The sequence below is a fragment of the Nyctereutes procyonoides genome, unplaced genomic scaffold, assembly GCF_905146905.1.
Source record: "Nyctereutes procyonoides isolate TBG_1078 unplaced genomic scaffold, NYPRO_anot_genome, whole genome shotgun sequence".
NCBI lineage: Eukaryota > Metazoa > Chordata > Mammalia > Carnivora > Canidae > Nyctereutes > Nyctereutes procyonoides.
The window spans coordinates 8027511-8051240 of NW_026575151.1; the positions used below are offsets into that span (position 1 = coordinate 8027511).

At 42.1% G+C, this 23730-nt stretch overlaps 1 protein-coding gene across 1 annotated transcript in view; it reads right to left on the minus strand.

Annotated features, from left to right (window-relative positions):
* The window catches only part of BMP3 (bone morphogenetic protein 3), a 28387-nt gene extending 18870 nt beyond the window's left edge, over nucleotides 1-9517 (minus strand). The window contains exon 1 of the mRNA XM_055312920.1: nucleotides 8569-9517. Within this exon, the coding sequence (XP_055168895.1) occupies nucleotides 8569-8896 (328 nt within the window). The 5' untranslated portion in view covers nucleotides 8897-9517. The remainder of the gene's footprint in view (nucleotides 1-8568) is intronic.
* Nucleotides 9518-23730: the final 14213 nt, after the last annotated feature.

Consider the following 23730-nt stretch of genomic DNA (forward strand, 5'->3'; position numbering starts at 1 on the left):
TGATAATCCAGACTTGCTTTTTTTAAGGCAAAGCAGAGGCACCACCTCTTGAGGTACGCATGTCGTGCCAATGCATTCCTTCGGTTGGAGATCTGCTTCTAATATGATTTTCATCATATTATTGTTCCTTTCCTTCCTACGACCAGAAACTTCTTAAAGGAAGATCCCATAGTAACTTTATCAGACTCTTCAGCCCCAAGCATAGGGCTTAACTTAGAGCAGTGCTCAGTAAATGCTTCTTTCATGAATAAACAGACTGAATCCAACCTATTCATTGTAGAAATGCAAAAATGAAGAACCAGCAAGTTAACATTGATTTTGGAGAGGAGCCCAGCTCTTCTATTAACTATATAGACTTTTTTTTTCTTTAGGAGTTTGATTAATAGATAAAGGCAGATGATTTATGTCTGTTTTCATCTGAAAACAAAGCACTTGAACCTAATGAAACCAAGGACTCAGTTGAGGAAACTATAACTTAGGACCTGCCGTGCCATCGTGACGGTTCGGCTCCTGTCATGGAGTCATTGAGGCGGTGCCCAGGGAGTGGTAAGTGGAAGCTCACCTTCGTGCTGGCCCACACAGAATGTTTTCAAAGGGAATTAGAACATACAATGGAAAGCTTTCTATGTAAAGTCTGATTTTAAAACAAATAGACTAAATGAAATCTTGATGATTAGTTAAATCCCCAGAAAGCAGGGAAAACATTTTACTCATACAGAAAATATGTAACTAAGGACAAATTTCCCCCCCTCCTTCTTTCTCCAAACAAAGTACAGCTGCTAGAAATGCCAGGGGTGCCTAGGAAAGAGCCACCTCCACCCCCAAGCACTGGCTGAATGCTTGCATATTACCGAGTCCGGATAGCAGCTTCTCTCTGCCACCTTCAGCTCTCAGGCAAGGCGAGATGGAGACTCTAAATAGAACGCGAAGTCACAGAATTTTGTTTTTCTTGCAGAGTGCCAGTCAAACAACTGAGTTTTATGGGATTTCAAGACAACCATTCTCTATGTCCAAAGTAAAACATGGCCAAGGATGATAATAATGTTACGTTCTTCTAGAATAACAAAACGTTCATTAATCAGTTTATCTACCCTTAGCCTCCACCTGAGGGCATTCCTAGACTGTGAGCTCTCAGAGGGGAGACCCATGTCCCAATAAATCTTTGAACTCCTAGTCCTTTGAATGGTCTGGAGTATTTATATCCTGAAAAATATTTGTCAGATGTGTTGAATGAACAACTGTGTAAACTTACCAGATTCAAAAATGTTTCCCACTTAACACCAAAGTAAAAAAACTTCCAAGTTTTTTCAACTTTTCAAAGTCAGCAGAAGCCCTTCTTGGATAGAAGTACCATATAGCGTTTCCTTTCAGTTCATCAGAAAAGAGGCATTATTAGAAGAGTTGTATATAAAGTAGAATAGCACTGCCATGTGACATATACACAGTAAAATGCCTCATGGGATCTTCATTCATGGCAAGTTTATTTTTAAAGGATCCTTTGGTTGGCTGACAGCTTTTCTACTATCTCTTCTTATCTGGTCCCCTGAACATCTCATTTAGCTCAACTGAAATATTTATTGAGTGCCTGTTATGTGGTAAACTATACCAGGTCCTCAGAACACAAGAATGAAATGAGACATGCTCTTTGTGCTTGAGAGACTTGCTTTACAGATCCCTGTCCCATGTCCTCTTTCTAGCAAATCTATTAGGCCCCAAACTCTGCAGCTATGAAAGAAGGGTAAAAAGTCTTTATTAACTTCTTTTGAAGTCCACTCCAGAGGAAAAACTGCCAAAAAGACAGGAATATACCTTCCAGAGTGAGAGAAGCTTGCCATTATATAAATTAATAAACCATTTGTCCACAGAAAGACCCACTAAAAATGTCAGATGAGACCAGGACTTACACTTTAATCAATCCAAGATTTCAGATGCTGGTTATAAGATACTCAAAACTTTAGGGACATGAGCTTAGACGAGTGTGTCTCAAACATGTGTCAGAATCACTTTGATGGCTTATTAAAATAGAGATTTCTGTGTCCCATCTCCTGAGTTTAATTCAGGTGGTCTTGGGTGGGCTGGGAAATCCCCAACGAGGTCCCTGTTGAGCTGATACTGCTAATCCAGAGACTATATTTTAGAATAATTAACTTCAAGAAATCACTATAAAAAGGTGCAACTCTGCTCCATTCAGCCACCAAGGCCAGGAGAGAAATAGTGACTTCTTGAATGTGGATTTGGGATATCACAGATTGTATTACAAGAGGACTACCACCTCCCTATGTTTACATTGCTGCTGAAATTATATCCTTTGTGTTATAAACAATTGCACATGAGCAACAGTTTAGGTATGTATAAGGCTTGTGAGAAGCTAGAGAGAGATACCTTTTAAGATTTAAGAATATTTCATTTATATAGAGCTTCTAAACCTTTAATGAATTTTCACATTCATTTTTTTCAGTTGAGTTTTACCATCTTTCTGTGAGGCTGGCACAGTAAGTATGACTTAATCATTTGTTAGATGAAGAAACTGAGCCTAGCTACATTAGATATCTTTACCAATTAGCAATTCAGCCAAGATTAGCCACTAGATCTCTTAACTCAGACTCAGATAATAGAAAAATTAAAATACCAGGAATCTCTTCTTTACTTGAAAACCATTTTCCTTAACCCATGCCTAAGTATAGCAGTTACACTTAATTCAAATAGTCTTTTGCTTAATAACACGCAATATTTTAATTTTAAAATGTTCTTTGAAAGAAAAGCAAATGAGATCATGCTGGGTCTCAGTTGTTTTAATGGTAAAATTGGAGGATTGGACAAAAGATCTTGTATTTCTACAATTATTAGATGCATTTATTTTATAAAAGGAATATTTAATAGAATTCAATCAGTAAAGTAAGAAGTCCTTGCTGAAGATGGTAACACAGTAGTCCAAAAATTTTGTTCGAAATGTGTCCAAAATGTTTATTCATAGTGTGCCCAAATAAAATCTAGGCACTGCATTTACTGCATTTACTGTGGTTCTGTCACCAAGAAATGATGGTCTTAAAGGTAGGTACATCATTGAAGGAGCCAATAAACACCCCATGCTCAATTGGCTCTATGATTTATATGCATAGGTGTTTTAAATAAATAGAGGCATCTATGCCTTTAAACATACCATCCCTGAAAAGTATGGGTTTTTTTTACATTTGTTCTTATTTCAGTTTGATTTGCCAACATATAGTATAACACCCATTGCTCATGCCCATCACCCAGTTCCCTGAAAAATGTGTTACCGAAAGTACTGCTTCAGGTACCACCCACATGGTAGGACACAGCACTACTAGCATGTGAATAGACTAGCAACTTTATGCATTTCCAGATATATCCCATATATGAGTGCTCTTCAGTTACATTGTCTTCATTTACTATCCAAAGTAGATATTATCCTGGTATACTTGTGTCACTTGATTAATTCTATGTCAGTGTTTCCATTACATAATTCTATGTTCACGGGTTCGTAACATAATCATAACAGTGCACTCTGAATTGAAATCTGGCATAGGCAAGTTCAAGCTGAGACTATTTGTGATGATGCCAAATTTATTTCCACTACTCCCACCAAAATCAAGTTATTAAGATACTGATTACTAGGATATACAAATTGAATAAATGGGAAAACCATCCAAATTTGGGGAGAAAAGTCTTGATGTTGTTGACAAAAAATTCTGAGTAGTGAGTAGAAAGTATATGCAAAGTTGCTCAATAATTTTCACTAGGCTTTTTGTTTTTTGATAGGCATGATTTTTGTTATGTCTAATAAATACAACACACATTGGTGATTATATAAGGGATTTGATAGGTGTCTTACATGTGTCTTTCATCAAGATATTAGTGGTGATGAAACATAAAGTGATGTGTATGGTCTCCAGTGAATTTTTCCACAAATAAAGCAGCCTTTCTGTTAAAAGCATAATACTAGTTGTGAAATAATGAATATTAACCCTTTGGAAGAGAATTCATATAGAAACAGACAAAATGGAAATTTAAAGACAGTGAGACTCTACAATTCCATCCAGAGAAGTTTAAAACATGAAAGCAGGAAGGTGGTACAGTGGCAACTGAACCCGAGCCCAAAAAGTAACAGTGTAAGAAAACATCCTGAGATAGGTACTAATCGGGAAATGAGAAATGAGACAGTTTTCGGTTGTGATATTTACTTGAATTTTGTATATCATCCTTTTCTGAGAAATTAAGAAGGCTCTTAACCAGTGGTTCCCCAACTAGATATCTTAGAACCACAATTCTGTGAAATGCTCACTCAGGGAGTAAATGATCCACTCTTAAGGGGACTCACTAGTATTTAATGGCCCCAAAAGTTCCCACAGCAAGTAAAAATTATAATTTTTTCCAAACCTATTTGACCACAAGACCCAATTTTATGTAACGCCTATTAACATCTTTCAAAGACCCTTTTTTACAAAATTTCCTTCTAGAAAATTAGACTAGACTATTAGAAATAATAGGTTTTGAAATGAGTGGAGTATGTTTGAAAAATTGTCTGGTAAATACATCATGACAACCAATTCTTCTTGCATATAAGGGGGTTGAACTTGCTTTCCTTAAAGCCTCTTCTAAATACAAACTTGCATAATTCCAAAATGCTGAGAACAGATTAGACATTCATGTCCTTATTTAATTTTTAGAGATATCTAAACTGGGTCAGTCAAATGCTTATAAACTTCCACTGCTTAGATAAAATGTATGTAACCCTCTTGATATATTCTTAATTAATTATATATATATATATATATATATATATTTTTTTTTTTTAATGTAGTACTATTTCCTGAGTGAATTATCCGCTTAGGGGATTTTTTTTTTCATTGACCCTCGCGGTCTCTTGGTCTCTTTGAGTGTGTCTAACTATACTAAAACGCTAGATTTAAATAATTTTTTCATGTAACTCGTTCTCTTCCTCTTTTCCATTAGTATGGATAATCAAGAATTCATGGTTGGCATTATGGATTTTGAAATGTCAGAGATTGTAAAGCTCTCTTGACTATTACAGTAAAAACTTCATTGGGAGCTATCATGTATTCAAAGCAGTGTGTAATTCAAAGCAGTTGCACATCCAGCTCTGCTTCTCCAGATGTACTACTATCCTTTGAATGAAAACATTAGATAACCTGAGTACTCTTTAATTTCAAGCCTAGCTTCTAGGTGCCAAAAATTTTAAGATAACTATGTTTTAATAAAGTTATTACATTTTCTTGCCATTAAACCCATCAAAAACGATGTTCACTCACAGGCCCATGTATTTCACAGGAATGCTTATTCTATCCTATTAGAATGCTCATTCTGCCCTTAACTTTATCTCTCCCAAAGCCTTATCATTTAGCCTTGTACTTCAGAAACACATCAAATGAAAATACTTTATTTTTAAAGAGTTTTGGTCATGGTAGGAGAGACTCTTCCCTTTCTTATTGAAGGACGATATTCACTTTTGGGTCCCGATTGCCTCAGTTTTGTTTTACCTATGAAGTTTGTGTGATTTTTTTTAAAAGGTGACAAATATTCACTGAAATACAATCTTTTTGTAGTTATATGTCATAAATTAAAATAATGATACTTTCCTAGTAAGAACATGCGTGCTTTAATCACTTTCCTAAAGAAGTTAAATTTATGGGTAAGAAAAATAAGAGTGACTATGGGGATGATGAGAAACTAATGAACACAAAATATGTATCTTAAAGGACCAAGCCAGGAGAAAACCTCATGTAAAATACTCTTCTTTTATTACATAGTAGCCAGGAACAACTTAAACTGAGATCAAAATAAAAGCTGATTTCATATGCCTCTTGCCTTCCTTCAAAGATGGTATATTTTTATAAAGCTAAACTTCTCTGTCACCAATAGTTTTGTAAATTACCTTTTACAAAGGGAAAGATAAAACCTATCTTTATGTAAACCTTTACACATCACAAAAAGACTCACGAGTGTTCCAAACTTACGGTTTTGGCACGCCGACTGCATAGCATTGAGGGAGGAGAAAAAGGGGTTAGCAGAGAGTGTATTTAGGATGAATGCCACCCACCATCAAGTAATGATTTAAGTAGAAAGTAATCAGAGGGATACCACAGCAGCTAAATTTCAACCAAAGATATTCTAGATTTAGAACAATAAATAATTTTAATCAGGTATGTTCCAGGGAGCAAATAGTGCTCTAAGGCTATAACTCAGCCTGAATAAGCACTTGGAAAGTCTGCGGGATCAGCAGCCACTGCATACATACAGCACACCACCTGACCCTCCACTAAAATCTGTAACATCGCTGCTACAGAGAAGCCTATATGTTGTGAAACCTAAACACCAGGGACCAGAAAACATATCTGATTTATTAAAGCAGACTGCATCTTTCACTTACATAGGAACATATGTCACGAGACAAAGCCTTAGCACCTTCCTGAAGTCGTGCCTTCTTAGAGCCAGAACTGCCTTATAATAAGGTCTTTTTAGTGTGTTAGTAACTAAACACTCTTGGAAAAGGTCCAACATGAACCACCTCTCCAGGAGCCTCCATCGATGCAGTAACATGACACTTAAGCTTTCACAAAAACCAGTGTCTACGTTTGATGAATAAGTCATTAAGACGGTCTCTAGGATGCTAAAGGGATTACTTTTCTTATCAGGGCACACAGCCTTGTATATATGCTTCAAACTGCAATTCATCATTTCAAAGGAACTTCTGGCCTCCCTATCAGAGTTTATTATTTGCTGGTGTAAGACCAGTGAGGCTGGTAAGGGACGCTAGAAAGTATAATGCACAGAATGAGCTGAAGCCCAAACGTACATGGGGCCTGCCTTATTGAAATCCTTATCCATCTCCAATGCATGGTTCACTCAGCCTAAAAGAAACAAACAACCAGGCAATGGGTGTGAGTGAAACAAAGTCACATTCCACCTCCCAACCTTATGATTCATGCTAAAAATGAAACTTGTTGATACCAAAAAAAGCTATTATTCATCTCTCGGGTGCTTTAGCTACTCCCAGAGAATACCAGGAAGAAAATGACTATCGAGCTAAGAGTGACTTGGGGACCTTCATTACTGCCACCTGCCTTGCCCACCCAACTTCTTCCCGGTTCCGGCTGCTCCCACACTGTTCCTTCATTGAGCTCTGCCCTCAGAGTTGCACTGAACTCAACAGGGCATTGACTGGAGTGGTCAGCTGTCAGGACAGCCTCCGCAAGTGGCTGGCATACTGTGGATAACCCAGAGCAGAGGGCAGCCCCTTACAGATCACACTCACGGTTTTAAGGACAAAGTTAAAATCCGGTTCAGGTCAGAGTCTAGCGAAAGACTTCTGCATTGGAAAGCATAATTCACATTTATTGTAAATGTCATCACGCCTAGGAGCTCTAGAGGGTATTTGCAGTGTCAGCCTAGGGCTTTCCTTGATGGATGCTTTGCTTTTCCTTTTTTCCGGGAGTCCTACGTATCAAAGCTTTGGGAAATTTCTTTCTAGTGATTCTGACAGAAGTGATAGAGCATGAGTCAAGGCCTCCTTACTTGAAGATTCTTGGCTATTTTTCAACGGTTCGCTGAAGATAGGCTTTGCAGTTACATTTCCCTTTATCATGAACGTAGTGAACAAAAAAGCCTGATGCGTCTTCAAAGCATATAAACCGAGTCAGTGTCCAGGAAACTTTCCCTCGGGCAGTTAGCACCAGGGAGGCAGGCTGTTAGCCTAAGTCATGCGCTCGCCACAGGGGCCAGGAGAAACCTCGCTAAGCCGGAGCTTTCAGCCTGCGGTGATCTGTGTGTCGAAAAATGGGATGAGCAGATTTTCGTCGCAGACTCCACGAGGTGTTTACATCCCCCGCTGGCCACCCCCACCCCTCAACTCCTCCCAGGTTAGAATAGGTACAACCTCTACTTGTCCAGGTGGGTTTTAGATAACGGAAACACCCGACCACCTGGTTCAGTTTGCGTGTTTGCCACCAAGCCACTATCAAATGGAGAGCGTCAACTGCAGTCACGCGGAGGACGCGACCTCGGGGGGGGGGGGGTGCGAGGTCTGGAGAAGCCGCCGTCCAGAAGGCAGGGGAAGGCGCCTAGTCCGAGTGTGACTTTCCTCTCTGGTGCCTCGGAGTTGGCATAAAATGACATCTGCCTCTAGGTGAACACGGCTAAAGCCCAGTCAAGGGAATTTCCGCTGGCTGGCGTAGGAACCCTCAGCACGAGGTGCCCCAGGGGTGCTCGGGGCGCCCGGGGCAGGAAGGCTCTGCCGGCACGGGGGTGGCCCCTTCCCCCTTCCAAGCAGTTCCTGCAGCCTACACCTGACCTACTCGGTTGCTCGGCCCCTTACTTCTCTCCAGATGTCCCTCTCGATTCGGGCTTTAAAACTGGGACCACTGGCTGGCGCAATGCGGGGTGTGGCGGAACCGAGGGGGCTCGGTGGGCAACTGCACCGCGCGTCTCTGGGTAGCGACCGAGAGCAGAGCGCGGGCGAGAAAGCTGGGGAGGGGGTGTCCCCGGAGAAAGCTGCGGCGGAGCGCGGAAACGGGGCGTCTCGGCACTCACCTGCTGCTCCGCCTCGGAAGCTGCGGACCGTGTTGCCTTCGCGCAGGGGCTGGGGGCGCGCGGGCGGCGAGCCCCGCTCCGAGGCCCCCCGCGCGCGCTCCGCCTCGGCCCCGCCGCCGCCGCCGCTGTACCTGTCATAGAGCCGCAGCATGTGCTCGGACACCTTGTCGAGCGGCTGCAGCACCGGGCCCGAGCCACCACCTGCCGTGCGGTGTCCCGACCCAGCGCCGTGGAGCTGCGGGAGACTGGGCTTCGGCCTCTCTGCCCGCGCCAGGCTCCCGCAGAAGCAGCCCAGCCACAGCCAGAGCAGCCCGCGCGCCCCAGCCATCGCCGCGAGGCGGGCCGGGGGACAGGCGCTCCGAGGCCGCGAGGGGCCCGCGACACAGCCGGGGGCTGAATTTCAAGCCAGCGGCGGCGAGCTGGGGCGGGACCCCGAGAGCCGCACTCCGCGCGCGCGGACCACAGAGCGGCAGGTGGGCTCCTCCCGGGCGGCCGCGCGGGCCTCACCCGCCAGGGCGCTGCGGGCGCCGTCCCCACTTGGGCGCCGAGGAAGAGCCTCAGTCGTGGCGTGTGTGGCCCGGGTGTCTTCGGGGTCTGATTCTACGCTCCTTCTCCTCTCTGTGTTCCAGAACACCCGGCCGAGACGGCCGCTGGGGAAGGGCACTAGCGCAGCGCCGGAGTCTGGGTGCGCGCAGCGGTCCGGAGGGCGCTCGCTCGCTTGCCTGTTCCAGGGATTGGAGCAGCAGTGGTGCGGCAGGTCCGAAGAGTTTTGAGTGTGCGTGTGTGCGCGTGTGCGTGCGTGTGTGTGTGTGTGTGTGTGTGAGAGAGAGAGAGAGAGAGAGAGAGAGAGAGAGAGAGAGAGCGAGCGAGCGCGACCACTCCGTTCTTCGGCCGCTCTGTACAGTGGGCGGCCGGGCTCGTTCGCCCTGGCCCGCGTAGGCAGCCTGGACCCTGCTGTAGCCCGGAGAGGAGGGAAGGGGGAAGTAGCCAGCGAACCAGCAGGGGGAGAGAGAGAGAAGAGGAAGTAGGGGTGGGGTGGCTGGGAGAGGAGGGGGAAAGGGGAAGATCCAGGAAGAAAGGGTAGAAGGCACAGGGTGTTTTTTGATCCCTCCAAGAATATTGATTGTGCCCAGGCCTTCAAGAGGGCAGAGGCAAATAAACTTCCTCCTAGTTTCTTTCTCCTCTGATACCAAACAAAATCAAGGTGTGAGCACCAGCCTTGCTTGCTTCCTTTCCGGAGCCTCTCCTTATCAAGCTGTGCACCCTGCACCTGTGCCTGGGTGCCACTCCTCCTGTCTCTCTGAGGGCTCACCCATCACAGCTCCTCCTCTGCCACATCTTCACTTCGCATCTCCCCCCAGGAGAAAAATAGGTGTGAGTCAATCCTCCTTAAGGACGGATGAACAAGCCAACGTGCCACAACACAACACCCACTCCACCACTTCATTCCCCGTAAGGGGTTTCTCTGTAGGACGGTGGCTAGGGATGAAACAACCACTTCTGGCACATCCAGGAATCCAGAGCAAGCGCTTAGGGTTTCTAATTCTGAGATCTGTGCTCATTCCTTTTTTGGCTGTAAAGCGGAGGTCAAACTCTTAGTTAACATTTACCCCACACTCCCCAGGCCCTAAACACTCATTATGCTTTATGTTTCACCTGTATTTTTTTAAAGCAACCTCTACCCCCAAGGTGGAGCTCAAACCTACAACCCTGAAACCAAGACTCACAAACTACCAATCTAGCCAGCCAGGTGCCCCTCACCTGTATTACCTTTAAAGGATTTTCACAAGGAAGCTCTTTTTACAGATGAGGAAACTGAGGGGGAGAAAAGGACACCCCTAGGTGACACAGCTGAGCTCCAAACTCAGAAAGTCTGACTCCTGGCCCCTACTCACCACACTATTATTAATGAAGTTAGCACTTAAACTGACTTTTCACTATGACAGTTATGGAAATGTTCTTAGCAGGGAGCACAGCCTGGTGCAGTAAGGCCCTTAGTGAACATCTGTCCTGCTATCTGTCCCCTCCTTGGGAGCAGAGTGGGGGCTTACCAAAAGGAAGATAGGCTCCCAGATCACAGGGGGTTTCCGAATCCCACTTTTTTCTTTGGAGGAGAATAAGGACATGTCTCTTTTAGAGTTTTGTTTGGATGGAACTGGAAAGCAGTGCTGAAGTGATAGGCGCCTTGACTAGCCTTTAATAGGAGCTCAATCCCTTTTTATCCCAAATTTATCCCAAAGGCAGACTGCATTCTCCCCCACTCTGTCACTTCTCAGCCCCTTGTGGTCTGCATTTTGCCCCCAGCCACCCCTAGAACTGTTCTGCAGATAATAATGCATACTCCGTGGCTGGTTGTGTGGATTATGGGGATCATGTGTGTGATCTTTCCTTGGCATCAAGAGCATAGTAGCTTTTGTGATTAATAATGAAGACCCAATTGCAAATTTCAATAGACCCTGGAAAGTCTCTCCTGATTTTTCCCTGTGAGTCTTTGGTTCTTTCCTTCTCCTTTCTGCTTTAAGTTCTATGAGCTGCCTCCACTTTCCAGGTCTGCCTCCAGTGTTCCTCACATCTTTATACTGAGCCCCGGAAGATGCCAAACTGAGAAGAAAAATCCTCTGCTTCAGTGGCCACCTCTGACCTTTCAAGTTATGTGGTCCTGGGTCTCTACCAGCCCCCCTCTGCATTGCCAAAATTTCACCCTTCTCCCCTCTGTAGCCATCCCTAAGGCTTCTCTTCCTTCAGCTCTAGTGTATAACTCTATGGCAACCTTTGCCACTCTGCATTCAACATAATTCTTCATCTGTAGAAGCTGTAGGTGGTGGGGTTGACCGCATGTCTTTAATGCCTACCTTCACTTCACTTCTTCCCAGATTTATATACTTCACCCCCCCCCTTTTTAAAGATTTATTTATTTATTTGAGAGATAGTGCAGGTGAGGAGGTGGGAGGGGCAGAGGGAGAGGAGAAAGAATCTTCAAGTAGGCTCCACACCAAGCATGAAGCACCATGCAGGGTTCAATTAACCCTGAGGCCATGACCTGAGCTGACATCCAGAGGCAAACGCTTACCCACGGAGTTACCCAGATGCCCCATGTACTGTCCCTTTCTTGTGCTTCCATTTTCTTATTTGAGCCATAAGTGCAAAATAATAATTCCTGTCTCACAAAGTTGTTGTAGAGAATCATTGAGCAGTCAGTGTCAGGAGATTAAGACAGTGCCTGCCACATAGCAGATGCTTAAGAAGAGTCAGCTATGAGCTAAGATAATTGCTTGTATGTTTTTATGTAAAGCAGCAGTCAAGCTGTATCCAGCTTTATATTCCAGGGACTAGCCATCACATTCAGAATAGACAAAGTAACAAGGAGAGGATTAGCAGGTAAAATAATCCCTAGCTGAGACACTCAGCTGTAAGAGCAAGGCTGGAAAGGAAAGTGTAGATGAAAGCCAGCAAACTGAAGAATCCTGGTGGAGGCCAAGTCCTGGACCCAAAGAGGTTCATCTGCAATGAGCCTACACCCAACAAGAAGGAGCAAGGGATGAGACAGGTGGAGGCAGCAGTATCATGTCCAGGAATGCCAAATAAATGGCACCCATGCCAGACACTCTGAGTGACCTCCTAGGGAACTGAGACCACATAGAAATGGAATTAATAGTTCCTTCACTAGAACATCTGGAGATGCCATCTTGTGGTACTTCAGTACCACAGTGTTTCTTTTGTCTAAGGCCATAGAAGCTTAGATCTGGATGGATTAACTAGTCTCCAAATGCTGGCATCTTTAGAAGCCTTCCTCTCCAAGGAAGAAATTATAGGATTTGTAATTCTGGCTGGGCATCTGGCTTACTTGATGTATGGAGGATTTAGAGCTATTCAGAAAGAGGAACTTCAGAATTGAATATGATCATGGTACAAGTGCCTGTGTCTGATTTCTTCTTGAGCCTGGTTAATTTAAATTTGCTTTATATTTTAATAACAGGAATTTCCTCTTTTATGCTAGAGAATAAGTGTTACCATTACAGCCTACCAGTGAATCAGAGGCCATTTATATCAGTCTCTTTTCCTAAAAGGAAGGAAAGTTAAAGACATTTTTATAAAGCAAACACCAATTTAGAATTTTAGTGGATTCTGTTGAATTGAGCTCTACTTTTCACCACAAAACCCTGCCTGTGTATTTATGTGTATTAAGCATGTCTTTATTAGATCCCTTAAGCACGGTATACCTTTATTTCCAAAAAACTCCATCAAATTATTATTGAGTATGTATGTAAGGCTGCATTGGCAGTTGTGGGGAGAATATGCGAGGAGAATGTGTCTTAGACTGGGGGGAGTTTCCCCTCTAGTAGGTAAGCCAAAGAAACCCACACAGGACAGTGAACAAATAGTGGGAGAAGGATTAATTCAGTGTTCACCCATATTTTGGAGACTAGGTCACAATTTGCTGTGTCAGTAATAGGAGGAGATCAGTGGGAGATGCAGTAGCCAGGGAAAATTTCCTGGAAAAGGTAGGGCTTCATTTAGCCTTGAAAAATGGCTAACATTTTAGAGCCAAACATGAAGGACTTGTAGGTTAGGAAAGAATAGCAGTAGGAGAGAAGCTGCAGAAGTGGGCGTGAGCTGGCTGTGTTACTAAGGCCAAGTCGTGTGGGACAAAGGCTGATCTGACTTTATGGAGTATTTATGCAGGAGAGCACAGGAAAAATAGAGATGGGATGCAGGGTGGAATGAGTTTATGGAGGACCTGGAATGCTAGATCAGGGGCAAGGAGGCAACCCTAGAAAGTTTTTGAGAATAGAAGGCTGTCTCATGGCCAAAACTTTCCAAAAATGGTCTGGAAAGCTTTAGTAATGAATAAATTTCCTGCCTCCAGAAATATATACACATATGGTGGATGACAAAGTAAAGATAGTTTAAGGTTGATTCAAAAGCAGCAGGCTGATTGAAGATATTTATTTTTTTTTTTAGGATTGTATTCATTTATTCATGAAAGACACAGGGAGAGAGGCAGAGACACAAGCAGAGGGAGAAGCTCAGGACTCAATCCCAGGACCCCAGATCACAACCTAAGCCAAAGGCAGATGCTCAACCACTGAGCCACCCTGGAGTCCCCTGATTGAAGATATTTAATACCTTATGAGTTGCAAACTTATCTGGGGCAATAAAACATGTATCTATTTGTATATACCTGAATCACAGTGGCTTAAACACAAAGGGGCTTGATTTTTCCTCCTGTTGTAGGAAGTCTGCAGTTAAGGAGCTGTTGGTATCTGTTCAGGGCTTGATGAATGTCATTATTAGTGTTTATGGGACTCATTTATCATTTCTCTACTTTTTGCTGCCTTAAGGTCACAAGATGCCTTTTGCAACTTCAGCCATCAAGTGCTTTCTCAAGGGAGAAAGGAGAAGGAGAGGGGAGGCACCGGCTATATCTGTTCCTTTTCACTGGGAAAGTGAAACCTCTCTTAGAGCCCTGGCAGGTATCTCTTTTTTCTCACTGGTCAAAATTTTGTCACATTGGTCACCCCTACCTGCAAGGGACTGGGAAATCAAGAGTCTTGTCTGGGCCTCGGCACACTGCCATTGCAAGAAGAATTGGAGTTCAGTTGTCAAGGAAGAAGGAGCAGTGAAAATGTAAAGTCACTAACAGGGTCTTGTATAAGGACCCTCCAACGTGAACAGTGAATGAATCTTCAACCCATGTATGGGTTATTTTCTGTTTTACTTGTGAACTTGCTTAGCTTTTCTCCGGTTCCCAACCAAAAACACATCAAAACTCTCTTCCTTATCTAGCTCACAAACATCGATCACTTTCCTTTCTTTGATCTTTGAACTACTTTAAAAAGTTCACTTGACATTTCACTTTCTCACTACCTCCAAATCACATCACTTCATTTTATTTCTAACCATCTGTAATCTGATCTTTGTACTCGTACTGTTCTTGTGTTAGGCGCTACACTTCTAATCACCAAACCAACAGCTCCCCACCACTGAGTCTTCAGCCTTATTTATCTTGAAGGCTTTGACACTATTTACCACCCACTTTTGGGATCTCTCTTCCTTTTTATCTTATGTGTGTGGCACTATTCTGGATCCTTCCTATCTTTTTGATTATTCCTATCTTTGTTTCATTCACTCAGCAAATATGCAGTGTCTGTTGTGTTCTTGACACTTGATTTGGTGCTGAGAATGCAAAGATGAAATAAAAATGGCCCCTGTCTTCTGAAAACTTAGTCTACTGGGGAGATAAGAATATTGCCACTTAAGAAACCTTAAGATAATGTTGAATGGCTGCGTAAGGCAGGAAGTGCTACAAGGAGGAGATGATGCTTGAACTGAGATTTGAAAGTTAAGTAGGTGGTTTTCCAGGATTATTTCAGATAGAATATTCCAGGCAGAGGAAGTTTCAAGAGCACAGAAGTAAGAGAGGCCTTTCCTCTGAGATCCTCATCCAACTTTATACCAATAGTTTTCTCCAGTAATTTCCTCAGTTAACTCACTGTAGCTGTGCATTTTTATTTATTTATTAGGAACTCCAAAATGACTTTCCTAACCTAAGCTTCTCTATAGAATTTCAGAATCCCATTTTAAAAAAAGATTTATTTATTTATTTATTTATTTATTTATTTATTTGAGAGAGAGAGAGAGAGGGAGAGAGAGAGAGAGAGGAGAGAAGCAGACTCCCCATTGAGCATGGAGCCTAATGTGCAGCTCGATCTCATGACACCGAGATCATGACCCCAATTGATATCAAGAGTCAGGTGCTTAACTGACTGGGCCACCCAGGTGCCCCAGGCTCCCATTTTTTAATAAACTTGTGGATATGCTGTTGGCATCACACAAATTCTGTGCATCTTAAATGAAAATGGTCATCCTTCACCATCTTATTCTTGTTTTCCATTCTTCTATAAATGGCACCATTATCCTTTCAGCCATCCAGGTTCCCTATCTCAGACTCACATCCCCCCCTCTTCCTCTCTCTGACCACTAGAGCTAATCCATCACTAAGTCACACAGAGGCTACCTCTTTGATCTCTCTTCCACCTGTCCCCTTTATTTTTACTGCAACCTCTTTCATTAAGTTACTAGTTTATTCTAACCTAAACTCCCAAATGGTTCTCCATTCATCCTCACTCCAGCTGTATTTGATTTCTATTGCTGTATAACAAGTTACTACAAACTTAGGAGCTTAAGCCTACACCCTCACAGGTCCTCCAAACAGAAGTTCAGGTGGGCTCATCTGGCTTCTCTGCTCAGGGTCTCTCATTCAAGGTGTTGGGTAGGTGGTGTTTCTATTGGAAAGCTCTGAGTAAGAATTCTCTTCCAAGCTCATTCACTGTTGGCAGAATCCAGTTCGTTACAGTTTCAGGATTGAGGGCTCATCGTCTTGCTGATTATTATTAGCAGGGCTTGTCATTAGCTTCCAGAGGCCACCTGTCATTTCTGCCATGTGGTCGCCTTCATCTCCAAGCCACCAGTGGAAAGCGTCTTACATGTTAAATACGGTATTTCTAATTTCTTTCTCCAAAAAAAGATCCCATTCTTTTTAAAGTTTTTTTTTTAAAAAAAATCTACTCATGAGAGACACAGAGAGAGAGGCAGAGACAGAGGGAGAAGCAGGCTCCTTGCAAGGAGCCTTATGCGGAACTTATCCTATATGTTCCAGCCATACTAGATGGTCCTTTTCTGCTTTTCTCTCTTGTTGTTTTCATATGCCTGGTTTGTGCTCCTCAAGACCCATCTGAAGATGCTACCTTCTCCATGGAGTGATTCCTAATCAGTCCAAGGACTTGTGAGCTCTTACTCCTCTAAATATTCATAGCATTTAGGACCTTGTCTAGCACTTAAGAGATTCTGTATGTTGCTATTGTTTGCTCTTATTAAGAAATGGCTGCCTCTCTAATAAAACCCAGCTCCCCCAGGGTTGGCAGTAATGGGAGAACATCCACCTGGGATGAAAGGCTGGACCTCTTGTCACGTTCTCCGTCCCCAGAGATTTTCCAACTGTCGGATCCTTCTCTGGCTGATTCTGATTTTTATCATTGTGCTGCACTAAAGGATTCTGTTACTCCTCTCTCACCTGGGCTAAGTTTTCTCACATAGCTCATCCTTAATCGTTGATTTTTGTCACATAGCTGAGGCAAGCCTAGAACTTGTGAACAACACTTAAAGGTTCATGGAAACAAAGACAAGGAAATCAACACACAACTCCATAACCTGGCTTACACAATGTTTTTATTCTTGATTTTCTGCTTTTTAGATCTTTTTTTCCCCCTGGCTCTTGTTCTATCATTATTTTGCAATATATATATATATATTTACTGAACATCCATTATGTAGAAGTTCTTCCAGGTGCTAGAGATGAAACTGGGAACTAAATGAATGTTTGTCTTTTTAAAGAAAAATCTAGGGTCAAGACAATAAGACCCAGAGAGGCAGAGGCAGGTGTTTTTTTTTTTCCTCTCTCATTTGATCATAAATATTCTTTGAGTATACATCATAAGCCATATACTATTCTAGAAGCTGGAGATATAGCCATACAAAAGACTCCCTACCCTCATGGAGTTTATATTCCAAGGGAAATGGACAGTAAACCTAAACAAAAAAAAAGTACAAGAATTTCACAGGATTACCAAGTAATAGGATCAAGAATGGTGTGGATATGGGAAAGGGAATATTGGCAGGGGTGACGTTTCAGGATGGTGAGGTGGTCAAGAGAGGCCTCTCTGAGGACCCAGCATTTGAAATGAGACCTGGATGATGGCAAAGTCAGCCTTAAGAAGGTCTGGAAGAAAAATGTTTCAGACCCTAGGAAAAAATTGGAATGGAGAGCCTGCTGAGCACTGTCCAGTGATGGAAAACAACTAGTCACTCAGAGAGTTTCACCCAAAGGCTTGGCCCTGTTCTCTATCCTAAATAAGAAAGTCAGACAAAGGACACCAGGGTGGCTCAGTGGTTGAGCATCTGCCTTTGGCTCTGGGTGTGATCACAGGGTCCTGGGATTGAGTCCTGCACATGGCTCCCTGTAGGGAGCCTGCTTCTCTCTCTGCCTATGTCTCCGCCTCTCTCTCTGTGTCTCTTATGAATAAATAAATAAAATCTTAAAGAAAAGAAAATCAGACATGAATCTAAGGCACAGATTTGGGATTAGGAAGAGGTGGAAATAACATTATATCGATCTTACTTCTTATTGAAGGCAGAGACAGTCATTCATCTCTTACTCCCATTGCCTTCCCCTAATATCGCTATACCTTGTTATGTGTTTAACCAGTATTTATGGAGCTGAGTCCAACTGAATAGTGACAAGCTAAGAGGTGTTATGTCAAATATCTCCCACCAGCAAATTTCTTGTCCTATATAAATATACAGAATACAAAATATTTCTGTCTTCCTATTTAGGTTTAGCCTTTGATTATTCTTTTTTTCTGCATTAGTTTTAACCATTTTTCAACTATGACATTTCTTAAAACTTTAAAGATGTTAAAATTAAAGATGATTAAACAAATATAGTAAGGAATAAGAATTAGTCAACTCCTTGAGGGTAGTAACTATATTTTGTGTATTTTCATGTTACCCGAATCATAACAAACAAAACCAAAATTAGTATATTGGGATATATCTTGTCAGTCTCCCTGTTTCTATGCCTAGAGCATAGAAGATCTCCATGTGTTAATTGTATCTTTATAATCATATAATGTTTTGACCTTTCCTGTTTAATTAGAAAGGAATTATATTGTGAGGTGACTGTATTCCTTTTTTATGCTGTTTTATATTCTGTGTCATGATTAACATATCAGAATAACACACAAAGATTATATAATTAATTGACATGCCTAGTCCTATTTGTCCTTGTATTATTCAACTCCACCTATACTGAAAATTTTCTACTGATAATGGTGCTGTGAGAATTTACCACGACACCAACCCACAGCCACCCTAAAAAATGAATAGGATGTTACTTATAATAACTGCCGTCTTTCTTCTTGGTAGAATGTTTTCTGTCATGCTTGCATTCACAGCATGAGAAATTTTACAAGCCCACCTTGAAGGTTGTTCTTTCACTGGCTATTGGTTTAGTCTTTGTGATTTTGATAGTTAGAGTGTCTCATTTTTTTTTTAAATAGCCTCTATAACCAGTGTGGAGGCCAAAGCAGGGCTTGAAATCATGACCCTGAGATCAAGGACTAAGCTGAGATCAAGAGTCAGATGCCCTGGAACGCCTGGGTGGCTCAGTCAGTTAAGCATCTGCCTTCAGCTCAGGTCATGATCACAGAGTCCTGGGATCGAGCCCCATGTTGGGTGCTCTGCTCAGCAAGGAGTCTGCTTCTCCCTCTCCCTCTGTGCTCTCTCATTCTCTCTCAAGCAAATAAATACATTTTCTTTTTTTAAAGAGCCAGACACACAGCTGACTGAGCCACCCAAGTGTCCCTAAGTTGGGTTCTAAAAGCATAACACTTAAATTACTTTGTGACCAAGCAATGGTGCCATACACAATTCCATGAACACTTCCCTTCCTATTTCCATACATTTTCCCAGGTAATCGTGTCTCCAGGCTACCATAGCTGGCAATGCTGAAATACATGTGGCTCTCTCTCTCCTCTCTCTATCTTCTACTCTCTAGCTCAAACCCCTCTCTACCTTCTCCTATTTTCCTTTTGTCCCTCTTCCTTGCCACCAACACTTCCCCTAAATACAGCCCAGGAGAGAGTTGGCAATGAGACTATGGATGGAAGAGGTTACTGAGCCTCCAGTCACCTGGAGCTGAAAGGCAGTGGCAGGAGGTGATCTCATTTGTCACCTATGCAACCCAGGGACCCAATGATTGTCACGCTTGTAAGCATCTGCCTTTTCACCCTGCAGACTTCCAGGCATAGCTGCTCAGGTGGCCCATGTGAAACTTTCACAGGATCAATTAAAGTTGTTTAGGTATGGTAATGAATGCAGAAATGATAAATATCACCACTGGGAACTAATTTTATTCTTTACTTTTGCTTCAGGATTTCCAGGTGTTTTTCTGGCGTTTCTTCCTTGAGGGAAGTCATTTTAAACTGCCCCTGGATATCTGCCCACAGAAAAGCAAACAGCTCTCCTTGACCACAAATGATCACCAACAACAACTCCTCCACCCTGTTTTTCAATTTTTGAACTCTAGGGTAAATTCTTGCCTTATAAAATTAAGATCTTGATAGCTTTGGCAGGGAGCCAGGTCCTGCAAACCAATTCTTTTACTGGGCAATGAAGAGTGATTGCATAAATGCTATATAGATATTTCAGGTATCCATGTTATCAATTGTGGTAACTATTGCTGAGCCATAAACAGAACAGGAGTGTCTGGACAGTGCTGGGCAAGCTGAGTAGAGTTTGGCTGGGCAGGAATTAAGAGAGAACGGAAGCTGATGGATCCTAAGCTCCGGGAGACCAATGGTTGCTGCTTTTCCTTTTTTTTTTTTTAAGATTTTTTACAATTTATTTATGAGAGACACACAGAAAGAGAGAGGCAGAGACACAGGCAGAGGGAGAAGCAGGCTCCATGCAGGTAGCCTGATGGGGGACTTGATCCAGAGTCTCCAGGATCAGACCCTGAGCTGAAGGCAGTGCTAAACCACTGAATCACCTGGGCTGCCCTGCTTTTCCATTTTTGTAATTCCCACATTTATACTAAATGTGCAACATATTTTTACTGAAGTACATATTATGGAGGAAGTGTAACCAATTAAAAAGGGATTTATGATGATCTTTATAGCTAAGTCAGTATGTATTTTTGAATTTTAAGAAATTGATGAGGAATAGCCTCAAGAATCTGTTGCTGTCCTGTGGCAGTTGTTCTTGCTTACAAAGACTCTCATGCGAATTTCCTCCTAATATGACACACAACCAAACCAAAATGTTTATTCTCTCCAGATTAGCAAACTTCGGGTTTTAATGTTTTCATAAAGCCTTCTTAGATGAGTCAAGGCCATTATTATTTGGTACATAAACATATGGGAAGTTAACTGACCATATAAAATGGGCATCTGTGTACATGTGCATCTGTATTTAAGATGCAGTTTCTTAAGGTTAAGAATCATGCACAGCAACTGGGATAGCATTTTGCCAACAGTAGGTATTCTTTAAATGTCTGTTAGAAGAGCAGCTGAAAGAAGAGTAGATAGGCAGAATCAGTGACATCCTCATGCTGTCACCAGGATGGCAGAAAGATGAAAAGAGAGGCTTCCTTTTTTTATTTATTTGTTTTTAACTTGGGCATAGTCTATTACATCTATGCAGCCTCCACAGAGCTGTACAGAGGAACTTCAAGTTGATAGAAATTTGTTTCCTTTTTATATATTGAAAAACACTACTACTTCCTTTCAGTGGTGTGAAAATAAGGAGGGGAAAAATGTTCAGTATTTTTCTCTGTGCATTCAGCCCTTATACATAATGCATGGTTGCCTCCTCCAGAGCTTTGAAGCGATGCATGTCATAGAAGATATGCAAGTGATCATATAGCAAACCTCATGTCCTAAGTTCCTAGTTTCTACTTTCCTCCAGAATCATGTGTAATAGCCTGGCTATGTGAAATTACAGAGAATCGAATACAAGTCCTAACAAAGGGCAATGGCAACCAGGCATTTCCCGGTGGTTTCAAATTGTTCTGTTCTCTCCTTTCCAGGTAGGAAGAGATCTTTAATGTTGTTGAATTTGGAAATGCTGTGGAAAATGTCACGCTAGATGAAAGAGATCCCACCTGGTGGCAGTGTTTGGATTGTATTCCTAGCACACTTCAAGAGACGATACACTTGCTAACAATATTTGGCCACAAAGAATGTAATTACAAAATACACAGATGGGACCAGGTGGGGCCGGTGGGTCCTGATGTCGGGTAGTTCTGGGCACAAAGAGGACTTTGGTTCCCACTCCCGTCCTTAAGACAAAGCGAAACCTCAGTGTACTGGATGATGTAGTAGGGGAAGGAGAGTACTCTGGGGAAGGAGAGTACTCTCTGGGCGGCAGAGTACAAGGGTGAATGACTCCTGGGGTAGTACACTTCGTGAGCTCTGAGAAGAGAACAGACTCTCCAGCAGCAAGTCAAAGAGCTCCTTTCTTGGGTTCTTGAAATTCAGCCAGCTTTCAAGAGCACCCTAATAAAAGGTAGATGTTCCTGGGAAGGCTAACACTTTGAGCATTATCAGCTGGTGTCAGTTAATACCTTGGGGGAGATGTAGTAAATCAGGAGAAGTTGGTAGAGAAAGAAAGAGGAAGAGGAAACAGTACTTGGGATGAAGTCTGACTTCCCTCATTCCTTTGTTGAGCATCAGCCCTGCTTTAGTCTGTAGAACAAGTGGACTTCCGTCTTACCTCAGTGGCCTTGGGTCTGAGGCCAGTCATTCAGCCAAGCTAGTTTCTGGGCCAGTCATTCAGCCAAGCTAGTTTCTGGTTTAACTGTTAATTGGAGAGGGTGATTATTCTTTATCTCATGAAGGGTGTTGGGAGAATTTATGGTCTATAAAACATTTGAGATTTTCAGTGTGAGGCAGTTCCTAAGTACAAAGTGTTATTATTGGTTTTATTATAGGATTGTAAAGGAGATCCAAGTAGCATCTTATAGTAATATTCTGGGGAAGTACTTATCTCTACTTCTGCAGAGAGGTGGACCTTTTCGTATCTATTTACCAGGTCATGGTAGAAGTCCTGCTAAATATTGATGAGTATAGATGGAGCCCTGATCTAGGGGAGATGTTATTGACATATATTACCCAACACAGGTGTTTAATGGTTTTTCTTATCAGAGTAATAATAGCCGGATGTGTAACTAAGCCCCGCACAAAGTCAGTCTTGATATGAGTTTTTAAAAATCCTGTGAAAAAGTGGGAAGGCCTTCTTTTCCATCTCTACAGTCATACTGTTATCTTCCTGTGCAATGGCAGACTGCACTCATATTCATGCCCGTTTAGAACAATCACTTGTTTACATTCCCTATCTTTTTCCACACACAGAAATAGGACAAGAATAGCCAAGGATGATATCTTCACTCTCCAGGAATCTATTGAGACTATCTAGGGCCTAACATATCTAACATTTGAACACCTCAGTCCAGAATTCAAGGGCTTCTATCTTTCATCAGCTTCTTCTCTGCTTACATTTTTCCATAAACTCAATACATCTGACCATTTTGCTATTATTGGCCTGCCCTCTGTGTAAACTCTATGTGTGTAAGGACAGTTACGGCCTCAGAAACATAAAAAGCACCTGGTCATAGTAGCTGCTTGTTAAAGAGTTGTTGAATGCATGAATAAATGATTTAAATCCTGAAACACTTTTCCTCAGTCTCTCTCATAATCTGTGTTCCTTGAATTGTAAAAGTCTAGGTCAAAACTTAATTCCTTCAGGCAACCTTTTAATTCAATGTGATACGTCATTGGGCATACACTACATGCTTAACACTATGACCTCCTTAACTGAGCCCACCTGATTGTATTTGTCCTTCTATTTAGACTCCATACTTATGTTTGAGTTTAAATCTCCTGAGTTGCTATTTTATAAAAGTGAGTGTTCATGGTTTACTATATTTTTTATATGTAAAAGAATGGGCCTAGGTGATAGAGCCATGCCTTGGTCTTATGCCTATCTAATTGGGATTTTGGGGTAATGTACTGATCCCACCCTGCCAAGTCTTAATTCCTCTGTATATTAACCATACCCACATTTATATATAATATTATAAAATATTTGAAGGATTGAATTAATCAAACTATTCTCTCAAATCTCTAAGCTTCCAAGGAAGCTTGGTAGTGAAAGAGAGTTGCTAAGTGATTTCAGCAAAGATTTGTACATGGAGGACACAGTATTATAGGGTAGCAACATGGTTAGGAGAGGATCTTTGCAAAGTTTATCTTGTGGTCCTGAATGGAAACCTAAAAAAAAGTCTGAATTTTTTTTCTTTCTGTTTTAATTTTTGTCTTGTGTACTCTTATAAAACCTACTAAACTTAGCATAGTGTTTTCAACACATATACATGTCATAATGGCATGTGTTCAGGACTTTATTCTTTCTCATTGCCAAATAAGATTCCTTAAATTGATATACCACATTTTATTTATCCAGTCACCTGCTGATGGACATTTGGGTTGTTTCTATTATTGTGAAATGGAACTGCCATGAACATTTATGTACAAATTTTACCTTGTG